Here is a 24,238-nt window from a genome sequence, read left to right as displayed (position 1 = left end):
TCCATCACTTTGAATGGGAATAGGTCCCATAATTAGTGATCATTCACCTTGGTCTGTTGCAGAAGCAAATACCATGTGCAACTTGTGTTGAAAGTGTTGACTGGTCACCCTTTTCATGTGTGAGTGACATTGAGAATCAACAACCTATTTGACTGTCAAGGAGGTGCAATTGAGCCAAATTTAACTTAATTAGTTGCTGAAAGAGTTGGTGGATAATGTTAGGGAATGTGAACTCTTGTGAGATCTCTGTTGTTCCCAGATCCTTATCTGAGAGTGCTCCAGCAGCAGTCCAGGTTTATATTGTAAGGACAGTGATTGGACCTGGGACTTACGTGACCTTTGCACAGCTGCTAATTGGGAGCAAGTTTGATTTTCAACCCCTCCCCCCCAAAGGAAATTAGGCATTGCACTTCTCCAGCATTTGCATTTTTGTTCACTTTCAGCTGTTTACCTCATAGCACATATTTTTACCTCCTTCACATGTGCTCACCCTTGTCCTTCCTATCTCCCTATGTACAGCATAGCATTAGAAAATAGTCTGCTCTGCAGCCTTTGCCACTGCTATTCCTCTGTTTCTATTCTGTCTCTGACATTGATAACAGATGTGTTTTCCACTGTTCTGATTCATCTTTCAGGAAAGCTCCTAGCATCTGTCCTGTATTTACCAATGTAATGTATCAAAATCTGTCAGGAGATCATTGAGGAATTATGGACATAATGCTTTGTTCTAGCTCTGAATTATATGCTAATTTGCAGCACTTTTCTCAACCAAACATAAAACATAGAATGTTTTATATTTGAGAGAAAATGTTTAGGTTCATAAAGGTGGGGGTTGGATGCTCAGTTGTCAGAATATTTATTTGTAAAAAGCAATAAATGTTACCTTTTAGCTGGATAATAAAATTAGGCACTAATAAGAATTCAAACGATGAAATTTCACACTTGAAACTCTCCAGCCTCATTCTTGTCATGGCATTTTGAATTAATATACGTCACAGTGCAGGCTCAGTTATGAATCTCATTCCAGCCATCCAGCCTCTTGATGCTCCGTACCAGTACTAGCCATTGTTTTATAGCAGTATAGCAGTTAGTTTTCTGCATTGCGGTTATTTCAGTTTGTATCCAAGGCATGATTTCATAGGCTTTAATTTAGTTCACTAAATGTTGAGCAGTGATCTGCTCAAAAATAAAGCTGCTATTAGCATTGTTTGGTTTAGTGCGGTTTTATATAAAATGGTACAAAGGTGCTATCCTCTCAACCCTAACTGCAAATTGGTCAGATGAATTTTGTGATAGTTTGGATCTGTGCTCCCAGCAGTTCAAGCAGGCTGAATGACTGGCAGTATCTGATGGAATGAATAGGTGATTTTTACAGCTTTCCATACTTCTGCTGGCAGGGACATTTGACCTATGAAATAGTGGAGCATTGATCCAGCTGAAAGTTTGCAGAACCACGTGGATGTTGAATGATTCTGCTGAGAGTAAAGATGAGCTAAGGGAAGCTGAGCCCAACCATTAGGTGAGATGGAACTATTGTACTGCATGCAGCGATGGCTGAACAAGCCACAGTTTTTTAAGTCTTGATTGTACAGGTAGTGAAAACAAGGCCACAATATTCTGTTGTTCTAAAATAACATGAAAGCTGCATGATCAGTGATTCCTTTTAAATTACACTATTGCTCTACATTTAACATCTAATTGAATTTGTTATTGGATAGATCCATGCTTAATTCTCTGTTGTATTATCCACGTATAATTTCAATAGGTTGGCTTTATGCAATTCAACAGATTATGCTGGGGGAAAACCTACATTTATTTTTTTCTCAGGACAGGGTAATCTAGAACTAAAGAGCACAGGTTTATGGTAAGGGGGAGAAATTTAAAGGCGATCTGAGGATACATTTTTCCACACAGAAGATGGTGAATATCTGTAACAGGCTGCCAGAGCAGGTTATGGAGACAGATAGAATTATGTTTATGAGGTGTTTGGATAGGTGCTTGAATACGAAAGGGATAGAGGGTTATGAACTTAGTGTAGCTCAGAATTGCAGTTGGCATGGATGAGGTGGGTAAGTGTGGCCCAATTCTGCACTGTACATCTCTAATGATTCTATAATTCATTCACTAGATGGGTGTCAATTACAAGGACCAATTTATTGTTCATTCCTTATTGCCTTTTAAATTGAGCAACTTGCTAGTCCATTTCACAGGACAGTTAATTGTAACAACATTGCAGTGGCTCTGGAATTGTGTGCATGTAAGACTAGGTAAGGATAGGAAATATAGTCCCCTAACGGACTTAATCCTATAGGTCTCCAGTATAATCATGATTTTCTTGTTGTGGTAACTATTACTGATGTTATTCTTTTATTCCAGGTTATTTAGTTAATTGAATTTAAAATCTCCAGCTGCCACAGTGGGAATTGAAAACTCATGACTGGATAAATAATCCAGGCATCTGAATTATTAGTCCAAGAATATAACCTCTTCACTACCCTGCACCTCTGAAGTGATAAAGCTAAAGTTTCAAGAAGTAGATGACTAGAGGACAGCAACTTCAAGAAGGACAGCAGGGATAACATCAGTGTTAGAGAAGTTATTGGAAAACATTCTGACGGACAGGATAAATTTGTACTTGGAAAGACAGGAATTAATCAAAGTTAGTCAGTGTAACATTCCTGTGCAGAGGTCCTGTTTAATTAATTGAAATTTTTGAAGAGCTAACAAAACATATTGTTTGGGGCAGTGCAGTTAATATACTGCATGGCTCTCATCAAGTTTACTTTTTTGCTCTCATCAAATCTTTCGTATGAACTCCATAAAGATTTGATGAGAGCAAAAAAAATAAACTGCTGGAGGAATTGAGCAGGTCAAGTGGCATCTGTGGAGACAAAGGGATAGTCAGCACTTCAAGTCGAGACTGAGTCCTGATGCAAGATCTCGACCTGAAATATTGACTGTCCTTTGCCTCCATTGCCTGTATGACTCACTGAATTCCTCCAGTAGTTTTTGTTTGCTCTAGATTACAGCATCCGCAGTGTCTCCAAGTCTTTGATAAGATCCAACATGGACACTGGTCCAAAAGATTAAAGTCCATGGGATCCATGGCAAGTGGGAACCAAAGTTGGCTTGGTAATAGGAGGCAGAGGGTGATGGTGGGATTTTGTTTTTATGATTGGAAGATTAACTAGTGGTACTTTGGGAATCAGTGCTGGAACTGCTACTATTTGATATATTAATGATTTGGATATGAATATAGGAGGTATGATTAGTAAGGTTGCAGACGACATGAAAGTTGGTAGTATTGTTGATAATGAAGATAGTTGTAGGCTAGAAGACATTGATCAGATGGTAAAATGGGCAGATGTGAGGTGATGCACTTTAGAAGGAATAATAAGGATATGTCATACAAAGTGTATGGCAGGGCTCTGGGGAGAATTGAGGAACAGAGGGATCTTGGTGTACAAGTCCAAGGCTCTCTGAAGATGGCAGCACAGATAGATAAGGTGGTGAATAAAGCAAATGGAATTATTGGCCTTCATTAGTCGGCATAAAATACAAGACCAGGGAGGCTATGGCACAACTTTATAACATATTGGTTAGGCCACAGTTAGAGTACTGTATACAGTTCTGGTTGCCACAATGTAGGAAGGACACAGTTGCACTGAGATTCATGAAGGTGTTGCCTCATTTATGAGGAAAGACTGGATAGGCTGGGTTTGTCTGTCTTGGAGTGGAGTTGGCTGAGGCAGCACCAGATGAAATTATAGATAAGGTAGATGGGAGGAAATTTTTCCCCATAACAAAGGTATCTGAAGCTAGAGGATATAGATTTAGACTGGATTTAAGGAAGAGCTTTTTCCTGCTGAGAGTGGCTGGAATCTGGAATGCACTGCCTGAGTGGGTGGTCAAGGAAGGTACTCTCAGGACATCTCGTATAGCATCTTGACAAGCACTTAAATAGAAGGCTCCAGACTAAGTGCTCATAAATGGGATTAGTATAGATGGGTATTCGATACATGGCAGTGATGTGGTGGGCCGAAAGGCTTGTTTCTATGCTATATTACTTTGACTCTAAATGTAGTTGATTAGTGCATCTCATTGACTTAAGAGTTCACATGTTAATTATATGGAATAAGGGCAGTCTGAAGAATTATTTTCACTTGGTAATGCAGTTATAAAGTAAGTTTCCAGGAAGAGCACTCTTTGACTAATGAGGTTAAATAGTTATCCCTCCTTTGGCTTTTTGACCCTAATACCCTTCTCCCATTATTCAAATTTCTAATTCTCTGTCCATCTTTGCTAATGATGCTGATTTTAAAATGAGAGTGAGGCAGAACATTGCAGTTGTAATTGGCAGGAAAATGTAAAAAGACTTGTATTCATTGAGTGCCTTTCAGAATAACTCTGAGCAATCTGAAGCCAGTGAAGTAACTTTGAAGTGCAGACTATTACAATGTAGTGTGGCAACCAATTTGGGCTCTGCAAGCTACCACAGACAGTGGTATGATAATGACCACATGATGTGTTAGTGACTTTTACTTATTCTCTTTTTGTAATCTGTGTATCACTGGCAAGGGCAGCATTTTATTGTCCATCCCTATTTGCCCTTGAATTGATTGGTTTGTTCGGCCATTTTGGAGAGCATTGAAGAGGGATAAAAATAATCCAAGACACTAAGAAAGAATCCCATTCTCTTTTAAGTCGGGCTCTCAGAGCTTTCATGTCCACCTTGAGTATCTTACATAATATCCAAATGACTTGCTTGCACTAGATTAGCATGTTGGTCAAGTTCTTTGTGTTCAAAGTGCTCAGAGTAGAAATTGAACTGTAACGTTTTGACTCGGGTGAGAGTGCTACCAACTGAGCCACAGCTGACGGCGATGAAACCAATGCCATGGATTTGACATGAGAAGAACATGGGAGTTCTACCTGCTGTCCTGGCAATATTTATCCACCAACCAATTTCATTAAAAAAAAGATGATCAAGTCTGTACCTTAGCAGGGAGGAATTACCATTTGTAGCATTAAGATAGTGGAAGAATAGGATTAGTAATTCCTTGATTTAAGAAAAGGATACCTTTCTAGTAAAAATCCATGAAGGGAAATTTTATGTTGAAAAGGCTGGATGAAGTGCATTATAGATATTTTGGTACAGTGGAAAATAGCATGCTAATCATTATAGTGGACAGTAGATCCATAAATGGAAGATGTAGCCAAAGTAGTTATTGGCATTGACAAATTTTCTCAATCTAATGTTCATAAATCAAGAAATAACTGACATTTATTTTGATAAAGATGAGCCATAATCCAATGAAATAGAGATAATTACTGACCTTTTACTTCACAGTTTCAGTTCCTGCAGAAATATACAGATTATAATAATCAGCACTGTGATTAGTTGTGTGTGTGGAGATAATTCCATAGTGAAGAAAATCCTACATTTCTGTTGAAGTAATTTCCAGCTCTTCACAAAGAAGTAGTTACAGCAATTAGAATTTGTAGAAAATTTGAGTCAGAAGGAGGCCATGTCCATGCCAGTTTAAAAAAAAACAGTCTAATCCTAGATCCATAGACCATAAGACATAGGAGTAGAATTAGGCCATTTCACCCATTGAGTCTGCTCTGACTGTCAATCATGGCTGATGGTTTTTTTAACCCCATTCTCCTGCCTTCTCCTCATAACTCTTAACCCCCTTACTAATCAAGAACCTATCAATCTCTGCCTTAAATACATCCACTGACTTGGCCTTCACCACCCTCTGTGGCAATGAATTACACAGATTTGCCACTCTCTGGCTGAAGAAATTCCTCCTCATCTCAGTTTTAAAGGGGTGTCCCTTTATTCTGAGGCTGTGCCCTTGGATCCGACTCTCCTACTAATGGAAACATCCTCGCCATGTCCACTCTATCCAGGCCTTTCAGTATTCAGTAAGTTTCAGTGAGATTCCCCCTCTGAAAGTTCTGCATCCTTCATAGCTCTGCAGGTCATGGCTCTTCAAGAATACATCCAGATATTCTTAAATGTGACGAGTTTTTGACTCTATCACCTTTTAAAGCAGTGTCCCCTGCAACCTTCGGGTGTGAAGCTTTTTCCTTATTTCCCCTTCTAATCCTTCTGCTAGTTCTATGCTCCTAGTTTTTGATCCTTGTGCTAAGGGAAGTAGGCCTTTTCTTCTTTAACTAGGCCACTCATAATTTTATGCAATTAAATTTTTGTTGGCTTTTCTGTTCCAAAGAAGACAAACCTGGCTCATCCAATATTTCCTCACAGCTAAAACTTTACAGTTCTGGCAATATTCTAATAAATTTTCTCTCTGCACTCTCTAGTTCTGTTACATATTTCCTGTAGTGTTGTGACAAGAACTGTGGACAGTATTCAAATAGTGGCTTGAATTACAATCTGATTTTTCATATTACAGTTAGGCAGAAGCTCAATCTGCGGACTAATGAGTCAATGCTGGCTCTCGGAGTTTTCCCATCAATCTTATTTCTTCTCTACCACCCCCACTCCACTAGTTATTCCCTGCAACCTATTCTTGCATGTCCATCACGTCTCCCCTAATTCTATTGCCACCTCTCAATGTTGGGGGTAATTTACAGAAGCCGTGACGGGGGGAATGTGCAAATTCCACACAGTGCACGAGGTCAGGATCAAAGCTGGGTTGCTGGAAATGTGCAGCAGTAGCACCAACTGTGGTGCCAGTGTACTGTCCTATTCTGGCAGGAAAATTGGATCAAGCTGTGCATATTTTTCTGTTGTGTGTTGTAATTTAATTACAATTAATATTCATATTACAGAAAATAAGTAGTCTCTAGGCTAGTCTCGCACCTTCCACTCTCCATAAAGTTCAGCTCTTTGAAAACTGTCAGCCATGTTTCAATTTCTTCCATCTCCACAATGACGACTGACTTGCATTAGTTCCAGAGTTAACACCGTCTCATTTAAAATTTCCTACCTTTCCTTTTAAATCCATTTGTGGTCTTGTACTTTTTTTTTGTAGTCTCCTCAGGCCCTACAACCCTCAAAGGACTGTATTCTTCCAATTTCGACCCCTTGCATATCCCCAGTTTGCATCATCCTGTGATTGGCAACTGATCTTTTGGCTGACCATTCCTTGTGTTTTGGAATTTCCTCCCTCCATCCTTTGCTCCTCCTATCTTTTAAAGTTAACTCAAGCCATCTATCCTAATATAACTTTAAATGGATCAGTGCTGGTTTCTTTGTTTGATAATGTGCTTGTAAAGTGCCTTTAGCATGTTTGATAATACAAAGGCATTCTCAAATGAATTCACTGTTTTTCTACAATATCGTTCAATTGTCCGGGGAAAAAAAATTGCTAATACCATTTGTGTAGCAAGTACACAAAATCGTGATGGGGAAGTCTGGGATATCTCCATATTTTGGTGTTTGCAAAGATATTGGAGTGGCTTGCACTCTACCTGCTTGCTGCTATTGTAAAGTTCAATTTTCCTGCAAATCACTTGGAAATTATCTTAAAGGCTCTTTTAGAACCAATCTGGTCATTTATTCAATATATCCATCAGCAGAAAATAAATTCCACAAATTTGTTGTAGACCATTTGTCTTCATTTAATAAGTTTTATCAGTAAAAAGGTGAAATTGAGTTGCTTTCACAAACTTGGTATTCCATCACTCATATGATTTGAGTGTGTACTTGCTGAAAAGGTTGATAAAATGTGCAACTTGTTGCAACGTACCAGTCCTCTACCTGTACAATGCAGCTTTGGTCTTGAAATAGCTTATTTATTTAGCTTCTGGTTATCAGCATTTTCCGTTATGTTGATGGGGAGTGACATGGGTCAAAGGAAATACCTGGGGTCCCACTTTAATGGAAATAGTCAATACCTATGCAGCCATTGTTTACGTAATATTGCCTATCATTGTTTAGTTTGAGCCTGCACATGATACAGATCCTGCTGTAAGTTGCTAGACAACTATCTTGTAATTCAAAGTTGTTATTTTATAATTGATGACAAAATTTGAGTGTGCTCCTTTTTGCTCTATACCAAGTTGTAACTGTAATTTGCGCTTGTTTCAATTCAGCCTTTACATAAAATGTTCAATCTGCGGACTATAGACAAAGCTCATTGGTGCACTGTTGCAGTCTGCTACTGATGCAGAATAGTAAAATCAAATAATGTTGCCAAATTAAGAGTTGTTTTTCTTATTTAAAAATGACTAGGAGCAAATTTCTTAGTTACTTTGAAGCTTCAAGTTGCATTGCAGTCCAATAACAACTGCAAAACAATTGAACATGCAGTTATTTTTAATTCTCAGTTACTAGCAAGCACTTGTTTTAACTAATGTTTAATTTGACACCATGAATTTGGAGTTTGGGAAAGAGGGTGATGGTGATGATGGATGGAAATGCATAAGTGCTTTTAAACACACCTTCCCAAAAGTTTATTTCGTATAGTAATTTGGAACGCTTGCTCTCCAGAAACATAAGCCTTCAGAAATTCTCAGTCTGAGAGCATTTCCAATATTAAGCTTTGCATTACACCTAAATTTCTTGTAATGTCCTTCCTGATAGGCCATTGCAATAACAGCAAATTAGTTGTTTCATCAAATGATTTTCTGTTGTGAAATGTAATCTGGATTCAGAATGAATGTTTTATTGTGGCAGTGTTAGTTGCTTTAATAAGCTGTGTTTTATTCGTAAGGCATTGTGAACTGTTCTGATTTTGTGCAGCTGGTGGTGTGGGTTCAGTATTGCTGCCCTCTACTGTTAGTTTAGTTTAATGTTTGTGGTTAACAGAAAGCCACATCTTTGACGTTATGTCCTTGACTCCATTCCATAGCACGCTATCCACTGAGAACCCTGCTCTACCCTAGCCCAGCAAGAGGTTGATAAACAATTATAGCTCTGGATCAGATACAATACCTGCTGAAATACCAAAACATAGTAAAGAAACGCGTTTGGCATTCATTCATGACTACAACTTCATCTGCGAAGAAATACCAGGGAATCTCAGAGACACTGTAATTCTGACTATCTTCTACCAAGGAGACAAGTCCAATTGTGATAATTACAGAGAGTTTCCACTGTTGTCTGCACAGGGAAAGATATTCTGAGACTCCTCTTTATCTGTTCCCTCTTAGTAGCTGAAAGAACTCCTCCCATAGTTACAATGTAGATTCTTTCCATAAGGAGGCCCAATGGACATGATTTTTGTGTGTGTGACATTTCCAATAGAGATCAGAACTGACCACTACACATTGTAATCTTTGACCCTATCAATTGAGGGAAAGGAAGGATCCTTGTATTTGATTGTCTTTAAACACTGTCCTCCATCTGATGGTAAACAAGGCATGATCCTTACCATCAGATTCACCACAGACCCAATCCCAGTGCAGCCTTGGGTCAAGTAAAGCTATATCCTTGAACCAATCCTTTGGTCAATCTTTCTTACTGTGATGCTGTACTTCACCTCGCCTCCAGTGCAAATACTGTGAATGGTTAATTTACAGGCAAGTAGGAGATTGTTCAGCCTTTGCCACTTCAATTCTAGACCCAAAGTCATAACCAACCTCAAAGATACAATACATACATGATGCTCGTATATGTGAAAGGACCTCCAAACTATTATTCAGGATGGACCTTGTACTAATCAGCAAGAAGATAAAGGTCCTTCATCGAATTGCTCCTGCTACATAACATGTACGTTCTGCCCATGGTAATCAAGATCCATGATGAGACCATGCCAATATGGATCTCTTGGGAGTCGCCTTTCTCTGAGAGCAGATATCTATGACAGAATCAACCACCACCTCCAAAGTGCCAGCACAACCTTTGGATGCCTACAGAATAATATTAATATAATAATAATCAGGCCTCAAACCCAGCCCCAGGCACGTGGTCTACCATGCTACAATGATCTGCTCTCCTTCAGAGCCCTAGAGAAGTTCTACCAATGCTACCTCCATAAAATCCTCCAAATCTGTTGATAGGCTGGATTATCCAATATCGGTTACCCTCTCCCAGGCCACCATTCCAGCCCTGAGCTCCTATTATTAATCAGCTTCGAAGGAAGCCCATATGTCCGCATACCTGACACCAGACTTCCAAAGCAAGTCTACTGAATTCCGTCACAGCAAGAAATTTACAGGAGGACAAAGAAAATGCTACAAGGACTTTTGTAAAACCACTCTGGAAAATATGTAATATCTTCATTAACTCATGGTAGTCAATGTCTCAAGACTGCTCAAACTGATAGAAAATCATTTGGGAAAGCATTGAGCACTTTGGGTTTTGGATACATGTGGAGGCTAAGAGCAAACAGTGGAAGGACCCTGCAATAATTACAGTTGACCCACCTATCCACCCCATCAAGCACCACCTCTCGTACTTGTGGCAGAATCTGTGGATCCTACCTAAAATTTGCTAGTCACCACAAATCTGACACAGCTAAACTGGAGGCAGTTAATTCTTGTCCCTGACTGTAATGTTTGTATTTAGCAGAAACAATTCTGTACCCTTTTGATTGAAAATCTATTACTGGAATTGGTCTTTTGCAAATCCCTTCTTGCTTTGCAGTCTTTTAGATTTCAACAAAATAGCCACAGGTTGGCTCTAACAAAGTTTACTGAGCTTAAAGATGTGCCAAATATGAAAGGTTGCTGATAAACATTAATGATAAATGTAATATTTAGTAAAGTTAAATAATTGCGTAGTTGTAGATTTATTTGAACTTAACCTTTGTGCTACAAAGATTTGCTTTAATGGTTTGTCTGCAATAAAAGTGTGGGGTTCAAGAAACAAATGCCATAAGTTTACCCTTCATTGGGATTTGCTCCTCTCTGCACCTCTTGACAATTGCTGGCAGAGAGCATTGGCACACTGCTTGTGTTTTCTTCACTGCTGCCTTTTGCATTAACTGTGTGCATACTTCTGCCATGTGTGTGGTGGCTTGAGGCCAAACTTTTTGTAATCATCAGTCAGCATAACATGAGGTTTCTTCCATTCTTGGCTCCATTTTCCAATGAACTATTAGCCCAAGTGAGCAGTGTACCTCATTGAGATTAGGAAGGTAAAACTCTTAAGATTTGATATTTTAAAGGAATATTGGAAAAGGCATCCTGAGGTTTCCCATTCCAGTTTCCCACAATATTTATTTCAAAGACTGATAAGAGAGGTGCAAATGACCTCTCTAATCTCATCCTAAAGTGGCTTCATATGTTTTGCTTTGTGGCCTTTGTCAGGGAATGCTGCCTTTGGTGAATTTGATTTTGGGTTAAACCTTGCCCCTGCTTTATAACAAGTGAAATTCTTAATTGGTATTTATTATTGTCACTTATACCGAGGTACAGTGAAAAGCTTGTCTTACAAACCAATTGTACAGGTCAATTCATTACACAGTGCAGTTACACTGAGTTAGTACAAAGTGTGTTGATGTAGTACAGGTAAAAACAGTAACAGTACAGAGTAAACAGTAACAGTACAGAGTAAAAATTCTTAAAATCTATAGCTTAGGTTAACAAACTGCCTCTCTTAGTATATGCTTTTGCCTGGAGAGTGACTGAAACAGCTCAGAGTACAGAGTATCTTGGATATTGCTTCGGTGAACTATTACTGCAAATACTTAATTGTGTGCCATTTTATAAAAATCATAGGCCATTTGGCTCCCTGTGATTGCTCTGCTGTTCAGTAAGATTGTGTCTGATCTCTAACCTCAGCACTACTTCCCTGCACCAACTCTATATTCTTTGCTTAATTTCCATTTTTTATATGCTTGGTGGCTAAACAGACACAGCCCTCTTAGTGAATTCCAAAAATTAACTACTTCCTGAGTGAAAAAATTCCTTCTCATCTTGTTCCTGAATGACCAACCCCTTATTCTGAGATGAATTTCTTACTTAATTTGTTACATCATGCATAAAAGAATAATGTTGAACACTTTAGATGAAGGGGTGTTGAACATTAAATAGGAACTGAAAGTGTGGCAGTGTGTTAGAAAGGTGGTAAGAGATCACAGAAATGTTAATGTTGAGGAAGCAGGAAGAAAGGAGAAAAAGCAGTTTCTTTGAGAGAAAATTCCATTGAAGATGAGGAATCCAAAATCAAGGGTATGGGCTGGAGGTATGTCTGGAGATGATTTTGCAATTAAGTTGTTGGAGCTTTTAGTTTTCCAAAATCAGTAATGATGGGCCAATCAAGAATAGAAGTCAATTTGCAGGGTGGGGATTGATCCATCCGATGTTCATGTGATTGGAGCTATCAAACAGGTGGAAGTGAGGTATGATATATCAATTCTAGGAATATGATGAAATCTTGCATGGTGCAAGAAATCACCCAGGCTTTTGCATCCATGTATCTGTAAGATTTACTTCTTTCCTTCCATAAAGTATATATTTTCTTTCAAGCACTGTTTTCAACTTGGGGTTGGACTTCTACTGATTTTTCTATTTGACTTTCAATCCTTTAATCTTTCTAAAATTTTATAATTTAGTGTTCATCTGAAGGAAATTTCTGCTCATCTGGTATTGGATATTGGATAATCAGCTAAATAATGCAGGACCAGGGAAGGTGGTGATGAAGTAGAACTAGATGTCATTGGCATATGTGGAAAAACTGCCATGGTTTTCAATGTTACCAAGTTTACTGCATGTAGATGAGGAGGTGGATGGAGGGTGGGTAGCTGCAATGTTGCACTCTTGAGTGGAGAGAGGGTATATGCACCAGAGGTAATGGTGCATGGAAGTGGATGCTGGTGCTTTGTAATAATGTTCTCATATCTATACCAAAGGACTGAGTGTTCTAATCTGATCACAAGTTCAGTAAGTCTCATTTTTGAGCAGCTTAAATATGCTTGCTCTCCTTGTAAATATACCCGATCTGATTGAGACCTGTCCAGCCATTCTACGGTGATTGCCTAAAATGTAGTTATGGTTTATACCACTAGATGCTGCAGTTAATGAAAAAACACTGAGAGGAATAATCCTTGTAAAAGTGGAAGATTAGAGTTGTTAAAATGGTGGCACAACAAACTTTTGACAAGTTTACACATAAATTTCCCACATTTTTGCATTAAGTCAAAACTATGAAAATAAGCAAGTTAATTACTTTGTTGATATTTGTAACACAAATAATTGGTATAAATCCCATTATTCTTCCCTGCTTAAGCTGATTCTACAACATTTAAATGAATACTTTTTTGAAAATCTTGCATATTTCTAGCAGCAACTATTGCATAGTTGGAAGCTGGCAGCTTTTTAAGTAGCATTAAAGACTTTTGATATCAATCTGCAAGGAAAAAGACAAAGTAGTTTGTTCAAATTAAAATTTTAACAGATGTAAATTTATTATTTAATTAAACGTTGTTATGGAAATTACTAATTTTCCAGCAAAAATTTGCATTTTACCTGGCATTTTATTTTGTAAAAATGAGCCCTTGACAAAATGAAGTGCTTTTGAATACGTAAGTATTTTTAAAGGTATATTTTTAAGATGCTAAACATTTATGTAATGGACTGCTGGCCCTCAATCTACTCTCATATTTGAAGCAATATCATTTGAACAAGGAAGTAGCGAGAACCTGGTGCTTATGGAGCCATGAATCAGCATCTTCATGAAATCAGGAAATTGGCCAAGAAAACTTAAATTGGCATGTTTGATTATATAAAATGTTTGGTACAGTATTCGGTCTGGTGGAGTATGAAGCTGTTGTACTGTTCTTTTCCCTAGGATTCAGCACTGGAGTTCAAAGATTGCACAGAGCGGACTGACCTCATGGTAAGAAAGCTTATAGTTTCTATAGGGAGCTTTAATTGAGAAGCCAGCAATTATTGGTGTCACACGTTAATGTCACTGTTGGAGGCCATATTTAAGAGAGTTTCATGGTAGCTCTTGCATTAGGTCCAAAACCCATTTCAGCCCTTGCTGATGATATCCTAGAATCTATTGCTTATAAAGTGGTGGAAATAAAATCTTCAAACTGATAATTGTAGAGGGTTTATCAATGATCACAATCAACTCCATTGGTCCTTAAAATCTTTTTGAACCACTGTTTAATTTATTTCATTCCCCCAATAAAATCTACGATGTTTTGTAATTTGTGTAGTAAAACTGTTGAGAAAATGACCACATTTTCTATTTTGAATCTATTGCCAGAATTTTTGATTTGATACATCAGTACTCGAAACTTCAATACATTTCATCTCCCAGTCATAATGGTGATTGTTATGAAATGCATTTAAAAAAAACAGGAGCCCAGCAAAAGTGCTTCACAATTCAAAATTGTGAAGCACTTTGTGACCACTGAGGTTCCTGTGGGTTATGAACAAAATTGAAATCATAGAATCTCAGGAAGTATCAGTCAGAATAAGGCAGAATTTAACCAACTGTACCTGCGTTTTTATTAACTGAAACAACCAACTTTAACCCACTTTCCTGCTTATCCTTTTATATTGTTTTAGAAATCCTTGTCCAATTTGTTTAAGTGGACAAGTTTAGTTAGTGAGTAGATCAAGAAGATCCACACTCCATGGAGTTAGCTTGTTAATTCTGGCTACTGCAAATGGACTTGGTCGTGTTGTTTTAGATTCTCATTGGTAGGCTTAATCCAATGACCTCTGCTGGAAATACACATGCAAACAATGGCTGAGCACATGATTAGGCATGACTGAGACCAAACGTTTTCTATCAAGCATCGCTACATTGTGCTCATTTACCTCTTTTCTCCTTTATGGGATGTTGTGCATGTTTACAGCCGTTTTATAATAATGATTCTATTTCAAAATGTGCATTGACTGTGAGCATACTTAAATGTCCTGAAGTAAAGAAATAGGCTATATAAATACAGGTTTTTGTTGCAGTTATAGGATCTCCAGTTAATACTTCCAAAGGGATATGCTGAGCTTTAAGTGCAACTAGTGATTTTCCTCCGACTTCAACTGCACCCCATTTCTATATCTGTTCAGTTTGGATTAAATTTCAGATTTCACTCCTTTGGTATGGTGAACTAATTTGGTGGTGGTGACACCCACCTCCCTGCCACAACGGCGTCACCCTTTTACTGATACTGCATCACCCCTTCCGAACCTGCCCTTGTCCTCCTTGGTAGAAGATGTCGTGGGTTTGGGAAGGGCTGTTGCAGTGCTCAGAGCAAGTAACGGCATTGCGTTTTAGAGGGAATGAATATTTAACATGATAGATGGAGTGCCAGTCAAGGAGGCTGCTTTGGCCTTTACAATGTTGAGCGTCTTGAGAGTTGTTAGTGTTGCACTCATCCAGGTAAGTGGAAAATATTCCATCACGCTCTTGACTAATGCCTTGTTGATGGTGAAAGGTCATGAGGGGCATCAGGAGGTGAGTTACTTGCCCAGTCTCTCAGCTGCTCTTATAGCGGTGGTATTTGTGTGGCAAGGCCATTTGAGTTTCTTATCTATGTTGACTGCCAGGATATTGATGGTGGTGAAATCAGCAATGATAATGCCATTGAATGTCAAGATAGAGACTTGCCACATAGGAACGCTCCCGTTAGCCCACCAACTTGACACCATCCATCATGTACCCATTTACACTAATTCCATTTTATTCTCCCTACGTTCCTATCAAGTACCACTTATCTGCGAACTCTGGGAATTTTACAGTGGCCATTTAACTTAACAACTTGCCCATCTTTGGGATGTGGGGGGAAACTGGAGCAGCCAGAGGAAAGTCACGGGAAGAATATGCAATCTCACCTCAGACAGCACTGGAGGTTAGGATTGAACCTGGGCTGCAAGAGCTGTGAGGCAACTGTTCTACTAGCTACACCACAGTGCTGCCATTGTGTGGTATAGACTTTCCTGTTGGGAATGCTCATTGCCTGGCACTTATTGCACATATATTTCTTGCCACTTATCCCGTGCCTTAGTGTTATCTAAGTCTTCCTGCATGCAGGCATGGGCTGCTTCATTTGCTGAGAAGATGCCAAAAGACCTGATATTTTGCAGTCATCAGTGTACATCCCCAGTTCTGACCTTATGGTTGAAGGAAGGTCATTGATGAAGCAGCTGAATATGATTTAAGCTTAGGACACTGTGCCCTGAGGAATCTCTGCAGTAATATGCCAAGGCTTGACGATTAACCTCCAGAAACCACATCCATCTTCATTTATGGGAAGTATGACTCCAACCACATGAGTGTTATCCCTTTGCCCATTGATTTTAGTTTTATCAGGATGCTTTTATGCCATACTTGGTTAAATACTGCTTTAATGTCACGGGCAGTCACTTTCACCTAGACTCTGAAATTCAGCTCTTCAGTCTATGTTGGACCAAAGCTGTGATGAGATACTGTAACGTCCCTCCCTCTGGTATGGGCACTGTAGCCCCCCCTCTCTCTCTGGTGCAGTTTCTGCCTCCCACCTCCTGTGGCAGTTTAGGTGCTTATAATATGAGGCTAATTTTAAATTAGCGTTTAATGCAATGTTTGAATGAAGGTGTTAATTTGAGGGAGTTTGAAAAATGTGACCTTAAATACAACTCTATCAATTATCTTTCACCATCCATTTGGCCAAAGGGGTAGGGAAAGCAAGCTTGGTTTATGGTGGAAACTGTAGCTAGGGAATGGGGAATGCTCTCAGTTATCTGGTTTGGCAGATAATTAGATTCACAGAATGCAGATTTACAAGTGAGCCATGAGAGACGAAATGAATGGAAATTGCTTCATTTTGCAGTTCAATCATCAAGAATCCGGATCATTACTTAGGAATGCAATTTTCTTGAAAGTGGGGTATAGTTGTTTTCCACACATGCCTTGCCATTCTGTCTATGCACATGTCTAAATACAAAGTTGAGAAGGAGCCTCCTGCTTTTATAATGGAAAAATTGGTTGGTGGAAATGAACCACTGCTCAAATTTGTTTGTTCCTACTGTCCAGTAGCCAGTACTGTGTTACATACCATTTTAAAACCAGTCCCCAATTCTAAGCTCTTAAACAGGAACAAGCTGTGGCATGCAATATTGACTCTAATAAAACCTCTGGAGATTCAGATGAAGTTTCTTGATGTCAAATATGCATACTGCCTAACACATGTTGACGCTGACAGATAAAATTGTGATGTTCCAAGGTCAAGATAAACCTCGGGTCTCTCAGTCCCAATCCTAATTTGAATAATTGCATGCAAACATGTTGAGTTAGTTAATGTGTCTAATTGCATTAAAATCATTGCACCAGCAATCAGGCTGCAGCACCCTGACATCTTGCTCTTTTGTAGTCTGATTTGCATTGTTATAGGTCAGATAGGAAGTCGCCTGTGCACCCGACTGGCATTTATACTGAATGTCAGTTTAGGAGTGAATAATTGGTATTACTAGATTTAATCCTTTAGTATCTTGATTGTCAGGCAATCCTACCAGTCAGCCTCTGCTTGCTTTGTGTTATCTTGATATTGGAATTCTCTAGCAATGGTAAGTGTAAAGTTCTGATTGGAATAGTTATGTTATTCTGTCTAACATTACAAAATATTCTTTAGGAAAAGAGAAAACCCAGAGGATAGACACCTTTCAAATTGTGAAGGGGCGTGGTAGCATGCACACCCGGCAGATATTTCCACTTGTGTACTAATGGGATAAGTATTTAAATATAAATGGGATAAGTATTTCAGAGAAATTATGTTATGGGGGGGGGGGTTAGAATATGCAAGTTGCTACCAAATGGAATTTTTTTTTCTGACATGAGACATGGCTGTTGATGGGAAGACATATCTTTCCCACCACTAATTTTCCCCTGTAAAATGTGAGCTTGAACTGCTGCAGTCAGTGTGGTGAATGTGCTCCCACATTACTTTCAGTGGTAGTGAAGGGTATTCCAGAATTTTGACCTAGCGACAATGAAGAAATGACAATATGTTGCCAAGAAAGGAAGATGTGTCCCTTGGAGGTAATGGTGTTCACGTGTGCCTTTGGTTTCCTTGTCCTTCAAGATAATAGAACTTGAGAGTTCAGGAAGTATTAACGACAAAGTCATGACCCATTGTTGTTCATCTCATTACTGCTGTGCACTGCAAACAAAATACACTGTTAATGAAGGATGTGACATTTTAAAATGGTGGAAAAATTTCTTCGCTCAGAGTTAAGGCTGTTTGAAATCATTACTTCAGAAGTTTCTGAATTCTCAGTTGAATATATGGAAGACTGAGATTGATGGGTATTTGGATGCCAAAAAGAATCTAGAGACGTGGACATGGGGAAGTAGAGTTGAAGTAGAAGATCAGCTTCTATCTTATCAACTGACAAAAGATGCTTGAAGGATTGAATGATTTCTCTTTTAGTGTGTTATGCCCAGAAGAAGAGAGAGACAAATGTGCGGGTTGAGGCAGATGACAAAGTATTTAAGGGGAAGCTAGATAAGTGCATGAGGGACAAAGTCGCAGAAGGATATGTCAATGAGTTAGATGAAGTTGGATGGAGGAGGCTCCTATTAAACATCGACCAATTAGACTGAATAGTCTGTTCCTATGTAGTAATTCATTGTGCAATCTGCTAAGAATGACCTGACTGGTCTGCTTTGCCTTCCTGCACAGTTGGTACTTTTAAATGTCTTCTATTTATCATATACCATTTGCACATGGTACTGTACATTTTAAATGGTGAAAGGGAAGCCTGTAAATTATTGACCAGTTAGTTGAACATCTGTGACCAGGAAATTATAATCAAGGATACAGTCACCGAACAGCTTGCAGATTTTCATTTGGTCAGGAAGAGCTAGTGTTGATGCCTGATGAAATGATTTGAATTTTTGAAGAGGGTAAGAAAATTATTTGAAAGGGAATTTCCATGTTCATTGTTCATATGGATTTCCAGAAGGCTTTTGATAAAGCTCTTAAACTGTTCTGCTGAAGTTGGAAACATTGGAATTGAAGACATTGATTTGGTTTAAGAAGTTGGCTGAGTGGCATGAGGCAGAGCAGACAGAATAAGAAGGTACTTGAGTTGGCACAATGTGATTAATGGTGTCCTTGTAAGATGTATTGAGGCTGCCAACTGTTCATAAGCAACTTGGATGATAGAACAGATAGCCATATATTCTCATTTGCTAGTAGTCAGATTACTAGGTTGTATAATAGATTTGTTCCATCCATTTGTGATTTTGAACAGAATGCTATTTGCACTGCTTAACTTGTCCAAAGAAATTAGATTAAATACAATAAATTTCGTGCAGAGTAAGAGAAACTTTTGTGTAATGAAGTAATAGGAATTCATGTCCTGGGCTAGTTTCTGCATCAACCATTATATTGACATTCAAAATTAGAAAGGGTATGTGGAAAGAAACTGGGCGGTGGGGTGGGGGAGGAAGAGGTGAAGGATCAAAATGTGCTTGGGGATTATTGAATTGTCTGGATGTTAAGCACCAACTTTAAAGTGCAAAGCTGCAGATGCTTGAGATCTGAAATAAAATAATCCTCAGTTGAGACAGTATCTGTGAAAAGAGAAACAATGATCATTTTAGGCTGATTGTTCATTGGAACTTCTCAATTCTGATGCAGATTGGAAATTCCAGTCATTTGAAGTTATTGAATTAAATCCTGAATATGCCTGATTGGAAAGTGAGATGTGGTTCTTTGAGCTTGTGCTGTGCTATTTTTTTTCCAACAGTGAATGAAGCCAAAGATAGAGGTCAGAGTAGGTTGGAGAAGGAATGTGATAGGTTACAGAAAGTTCAGGTTCAACACTTGTGGTCTGAGCAGAAGCGTTCTGCAACATGATCCCCTCTTGCATTTGTTTTTTCCAATGTAGGGGAGACCACTTTGTGACTGTCAAATACAGTACACTAAGTTGAAAATACAAGTGAATCACTGCTCGAGTTGGAGGGTTGGAAGGGGAGAGGTAAGAGGTAGTTGTTGCATCTCCTGCTGTTGCATGAGAAGGTGTGTGTTGGTGGAGACAAAGGAATGAATCAGAATGCCATGGAGGGAATTGTCCATTCCGAATGGTGAGGGGAAGATGAGTCTATTAGCAGCAACATGTTGAAGGTAGTGGTAATTAATGAGGTTGATCCATTGAATGTGAAAGGTGAGGACAAGGTGAACCTGTCTTTGTTCTGTGTGGGAGAAGAGGAGGTGACAGCAGAAATGTGGGAAATGCAGAGACACATTTGAGAGCTCAGTCATCTCTGGTGGAGGGGAACCATACTCAAGGATTCAATAGGAAACCACTTGAGGAAGTCATGTCATCAGTGCAGATCCACTGGAGTTGGACAAACTGGAGAATGGACTGGAGTCCTTACAGAGAGCAGGGTATGAATGAGTAGTTATGAATGCTGGACTTGTGATGGATTTTAGTCAGCAATCTATCCCCTGAAATGTAGATGGAGTTGGACAGCATGGAAACAGGCCCTTTGGCAATGTTCATAAAGCAACCAGTTACAATATTGCATGTCTTTGGGAGGAGGGGGGTAACCCATGTGGTCACAAGGATGATCTCTTGCTCTCTTTCACTTTATTCATATGTGTATTGTATAATACACACACATATATATCTGTGTGTGTGTATTATACAATACATATATGAATAAAGTGAAAGAGCTAGAGATCATCCATGTGACCACATGGGTTACCCCTTACCATATATGGTGCAGATAGTAGAGCCACTGCTTTATTGTCAGAGACCCAGCTTCTTTCCTGACTTTTGGTGCTGTCTGTGTGGAGTTTGAATGTTTAGTGCTCCAGTTTCCACCCACATCCCAAAAGTGTGTGGGTTGTTAGGTTAATTGGCCCCTAATGTGAAGTTGAGTGATAAAATCTCTGGATAGTCAATGAGAATGTGGGAAGAATAAAAAATGGGATTAATGCAGGATTATTGTAACAAGGTGGTTAATGGTTGTTGTGGGCTCAGTGGACTGAAGGGGCTGTTTCTGTGATGTGTGTCTATGACTGAATATTTCTGTGTCCAAAAAATCTAAATCAGTGCTTTCTGTTCACCCTTTATTTCTTTTAATAATCGCCTGTTTCAGGCAACTGTTTAACTTATTAAACAACATGGGGATTCTACTTCAGTTATTAGACAATAGCAAAATTCCATAAATTTGCAAAGGATATATTTCTGATCTCATTGTGGTGATTATTTTCTGTTTGTCTTTTGCTTTACAATAACAATTTTCTTAGCTTGAAAGCTGCTAAACTCATCCTGAAGCCAACATAACTCGAAAGCAGTAGTCCTAATTATTTAAGGATCTTCACAATATAACCCTTCAGTCCTAGTAATATTCTAATATCTAGCAACATACCAAGATAATTAGGATAAGGTAACTGAGCTATGCTGGAGGTTGGGGATGACAAACGTGATAGGAAAAGAATTAGCAAGATAGTTAAGAAGCAACCCTTCCTTCAAGGAAGGGAATTTGATGAGCAGCCACACTTGTAGCAATGGGTGGCTTCCATGTTTGGATTGCTGTTGGCTCTTGTGCTAACAGAGACTGAGCCAAAGCAGTGTAAAAAGGTTACAGCAAAACACTTATCTATCCGTTCTTGGGACTTGGTGCCAGGCTAGCACATGTGCTGGAGTCTTGGATATTACTCTTATCGATACCATAATACACTTCTTTATTTCACTTCTTTTTCACATGTTACGCAATTGAATAATAAATTTTTCAGTGAACCCAAAAAATTTAAAGGGAGTGGGAAATAGAACTCGGTGAATTTCGGTTCGTATATTTCAATATATCAAAACAAGCTGAATTGTATAAGCACTCCAGTTCCTGGCACCAGCCACAAACCTACCCACATTCCTGACACCTGACGTTCCCAACTGCAGCTGCAGCTGTGTATCAGGTTCACAGTGTGGATCCTGGCTCTGGCCCTGCACTCGGCCCTCAGCCCGACCCCACTCTCAATTCTGACCATGGCACACATTGCAGATGAATGAGGAAACCAAATGCCAAACTATGGGTTTTCCAAACAATCAGACACTGGATTTTTGGAGGTTTACTCTACTGCCAACAATGAAGTCTTGACGTGGATCTATCTGACTACTGATAAAATAGATTTGATAACAGAGGATGTGGCCAATGATTTCCTAATCTCTGCAACTCACCTCATACCTTGGTCATTCAAGTACTAATCCACATATGTTTTAAATGTGCAAGTACCTGTCTCTACCACCACCTCAGGCAGTGGGTTCCAGAATGCAACCACCCACTAGGTTAAAAAAAAACTTGCCTCGAATCCCTTCTAATCCTCACCTTAAACTAATAGCTTCTGGTTTCAGATGTCTCCATTATAAGGAAAAGTTTCTCACACTATCCACCCTCTCTATGCCCCTCATATTTCTGTCCACTTGTATCAAGTCCCCTTTCAGCCTCCTCTGCTTCAAGGAAAACAAACCCTCTCTATGCAGTCTTTTCATGTAATTGAAATATTCCATCCCAGGCAATGTCCTGGTTACAACTCCTCTGCATCCTCTCTAGTGCATTCACTTGCTTCCTTTAGTGTGGCGACCAGAACTGCACCTTAGTAATCCAGCTGTGGCCTAACCAAAATTTTATAAAGTTATATCATAACCTCCATACTTTATGCCCTGGATCATCCCTTGCACCTTTACCACTTTATCTACCTCTGCTGCTGTCCTTGGGGATCTACGGACTTGTATACCAAAGTCCCTCTGTTCCTCAGTACTCCTGAGGCCTCTGCCATTCATGGAGCATGTCTTATCCTTAGACCTCCCAAAATGCATCAGCTTGCATTGGGCAGGATTACATTCAGTCCTGCAGTTCTTGTGCAAAGCTACTAAATGAGATTTAAAAGTGTTTGTTAATATTTCCTACACACCTGGCAAGGCTACTCCTTGATTAACCAAAGGGCGTTGAGATATGGATATTCATGCAATTAGAGTTATTTGCAGGGCAGATCAGATAATGACCCTTTCCCCAAGAACATCAGTGACTCTTGATTTTTTTAAATAATAGTTGAGTAGCTTTTGTGGATGCATTTTAGGGTACCAGCTCTGAAGTTACTAGATTTATTGTAATCTGTTTGGACTCAGTATCTTTGGGGTGTTTGTCCAAGAACACCAACAGGTCAGAGAAAAGCCAGGTTAGCAAATAGATGGAGCCAACCCATGATCATCTCCATTTTCAATTATGGTGTCAACTGCTAAAGGCTGTCTTTCTCTCTCGTTCGAAGTCTCTCCACTCGTCCACCATTTTTTGCCTTTTAAATATTCCTTTAAGCTTACCTCTTTGACCAAACTTTTAGTCATCTTTCCTAATATTTCTTAAGTTGTACAGTGTCAAATTTTGTTTGATAATGCCTCTGTGAAATGCCTTAGGATGTTCCACTAATTTAAAGGCTTTATATAAACATTAACTGTAAATAAATTTGCTTCCACCATTCTCAGGGAGTATATTCCAAATCACAACATCTTGTTTTCAAAAATTAAAAAAAAAATTCTTCCTCTAAGTCTGTGTTACTTTTACTGAGCACCTTAAACCTGTCTCCTGGATACTGAACTTCCTGCCATTGGAACAGTTTGACTTTGGTAAAACTCTTCTGTGCCCTTTTGAATACCTTGACATTCTTAGTGTGGTGCCGAGAACTGAAAATCATCTGAAGCTTAACTAGTGCTTTATAAATGTTTTGTATAACTTCCTTGCTTCTATACTATTTCCTTGTTTATTTTTTCATAAGTGCAACAAGCAATTAAGTCAATATGTTATTGTAAATGAGTTGGAATATGCACATATATGAATCAGGAGGAGGATTAGACCACTCTAAGCCTTCTCTGTACATTTAATAAGATCATTGTTGATCACCTCTCTCCCGCCTAGCTTATTAAGTATGTACAGTATACCTCTGCCTTAAGAACATTATGCTTCTATCACCCTTGGGGGAAGAGAATTCCTAAGTCACTCAACCCTCTTGTTTTCATTTTCGCACAACAGGTTTCCAAAAGATAGCATTACAGTGTTATTCTCAAAACATCATGACATCTGCAATTCTCCAAAATGATGAGGCTCTTCATTTTGCCTGTTACTTTCCATGTTGAACCCCCACTGCACCAGTTTTCGAATGAACAGGAATTGTTTTCAGTTTGTGATCTCATTACATCAGTTCTGAATGTTTTGTGCTTTCATTACATTCAACTACTTGTTTTTTTTAAATTCGTCTTGCCAGAGTCCTTGGAGAGGAAGAACCCCTTGGGGAAACCTCAGCCATTGCACAGTTGTCTATTTCTGTATCTTCTGTTGGGTGTGTAACCACTTAAGAAACATGATTCATGGTAATTGTATATC

At 39.0% G+C, this 24,238-nt stretch overlaps 1 protein-coding gene across 3 annotated transcripts in view; it reads left to right on the top strand.

Moving 5' to 3' along the window:
- Positions 1-24,238, top strand: part of LOC127585464 (RNA binding protein fox-1 homolog 2-like) — a 240,821-nt gene that overhangs the window by 74,678 nt on the left and 141,905 nt on the right. For 2 of the 3 annotated variants that reach the window (XM_052042932.1, XM_052042928.1), the window contains exon 2: positions 13,709-13,756. The exons of the other annotated variant lie outside the window; for it this stretch is intronic. In XM_052042932.1, the coding sequence (XP_051898892.1) occupies positions 13,709-13,756 (48 nt within the window). The remainder of the gene's footprint in view (positions 1-13,708; positions 13,757-24,238) is intronic. 3 annotated transcript variants of the gene reach the window in all.

The sequence above is a fragment of the Pristis pectinata genome, chromosome 33 (assembly GCF_009764475.1).
Source record: "Pristis pectinata isolate sPriPec2 chromosome 33, sPriPec2.1.pri, whole genome shotgun sequence".
Taxonomy (NCBI): domain Eukaryota; kingdom Metazoa; phylum Chordata; class Chondrichthyes; order Rhinopristiformes; family Pristidae; genus Pristis; species Pristis pectinata.
Note: the sequence above shows the minus strand (reverse complement) of the source record. Positions and strands in the feature narration are given on the sequence as shown.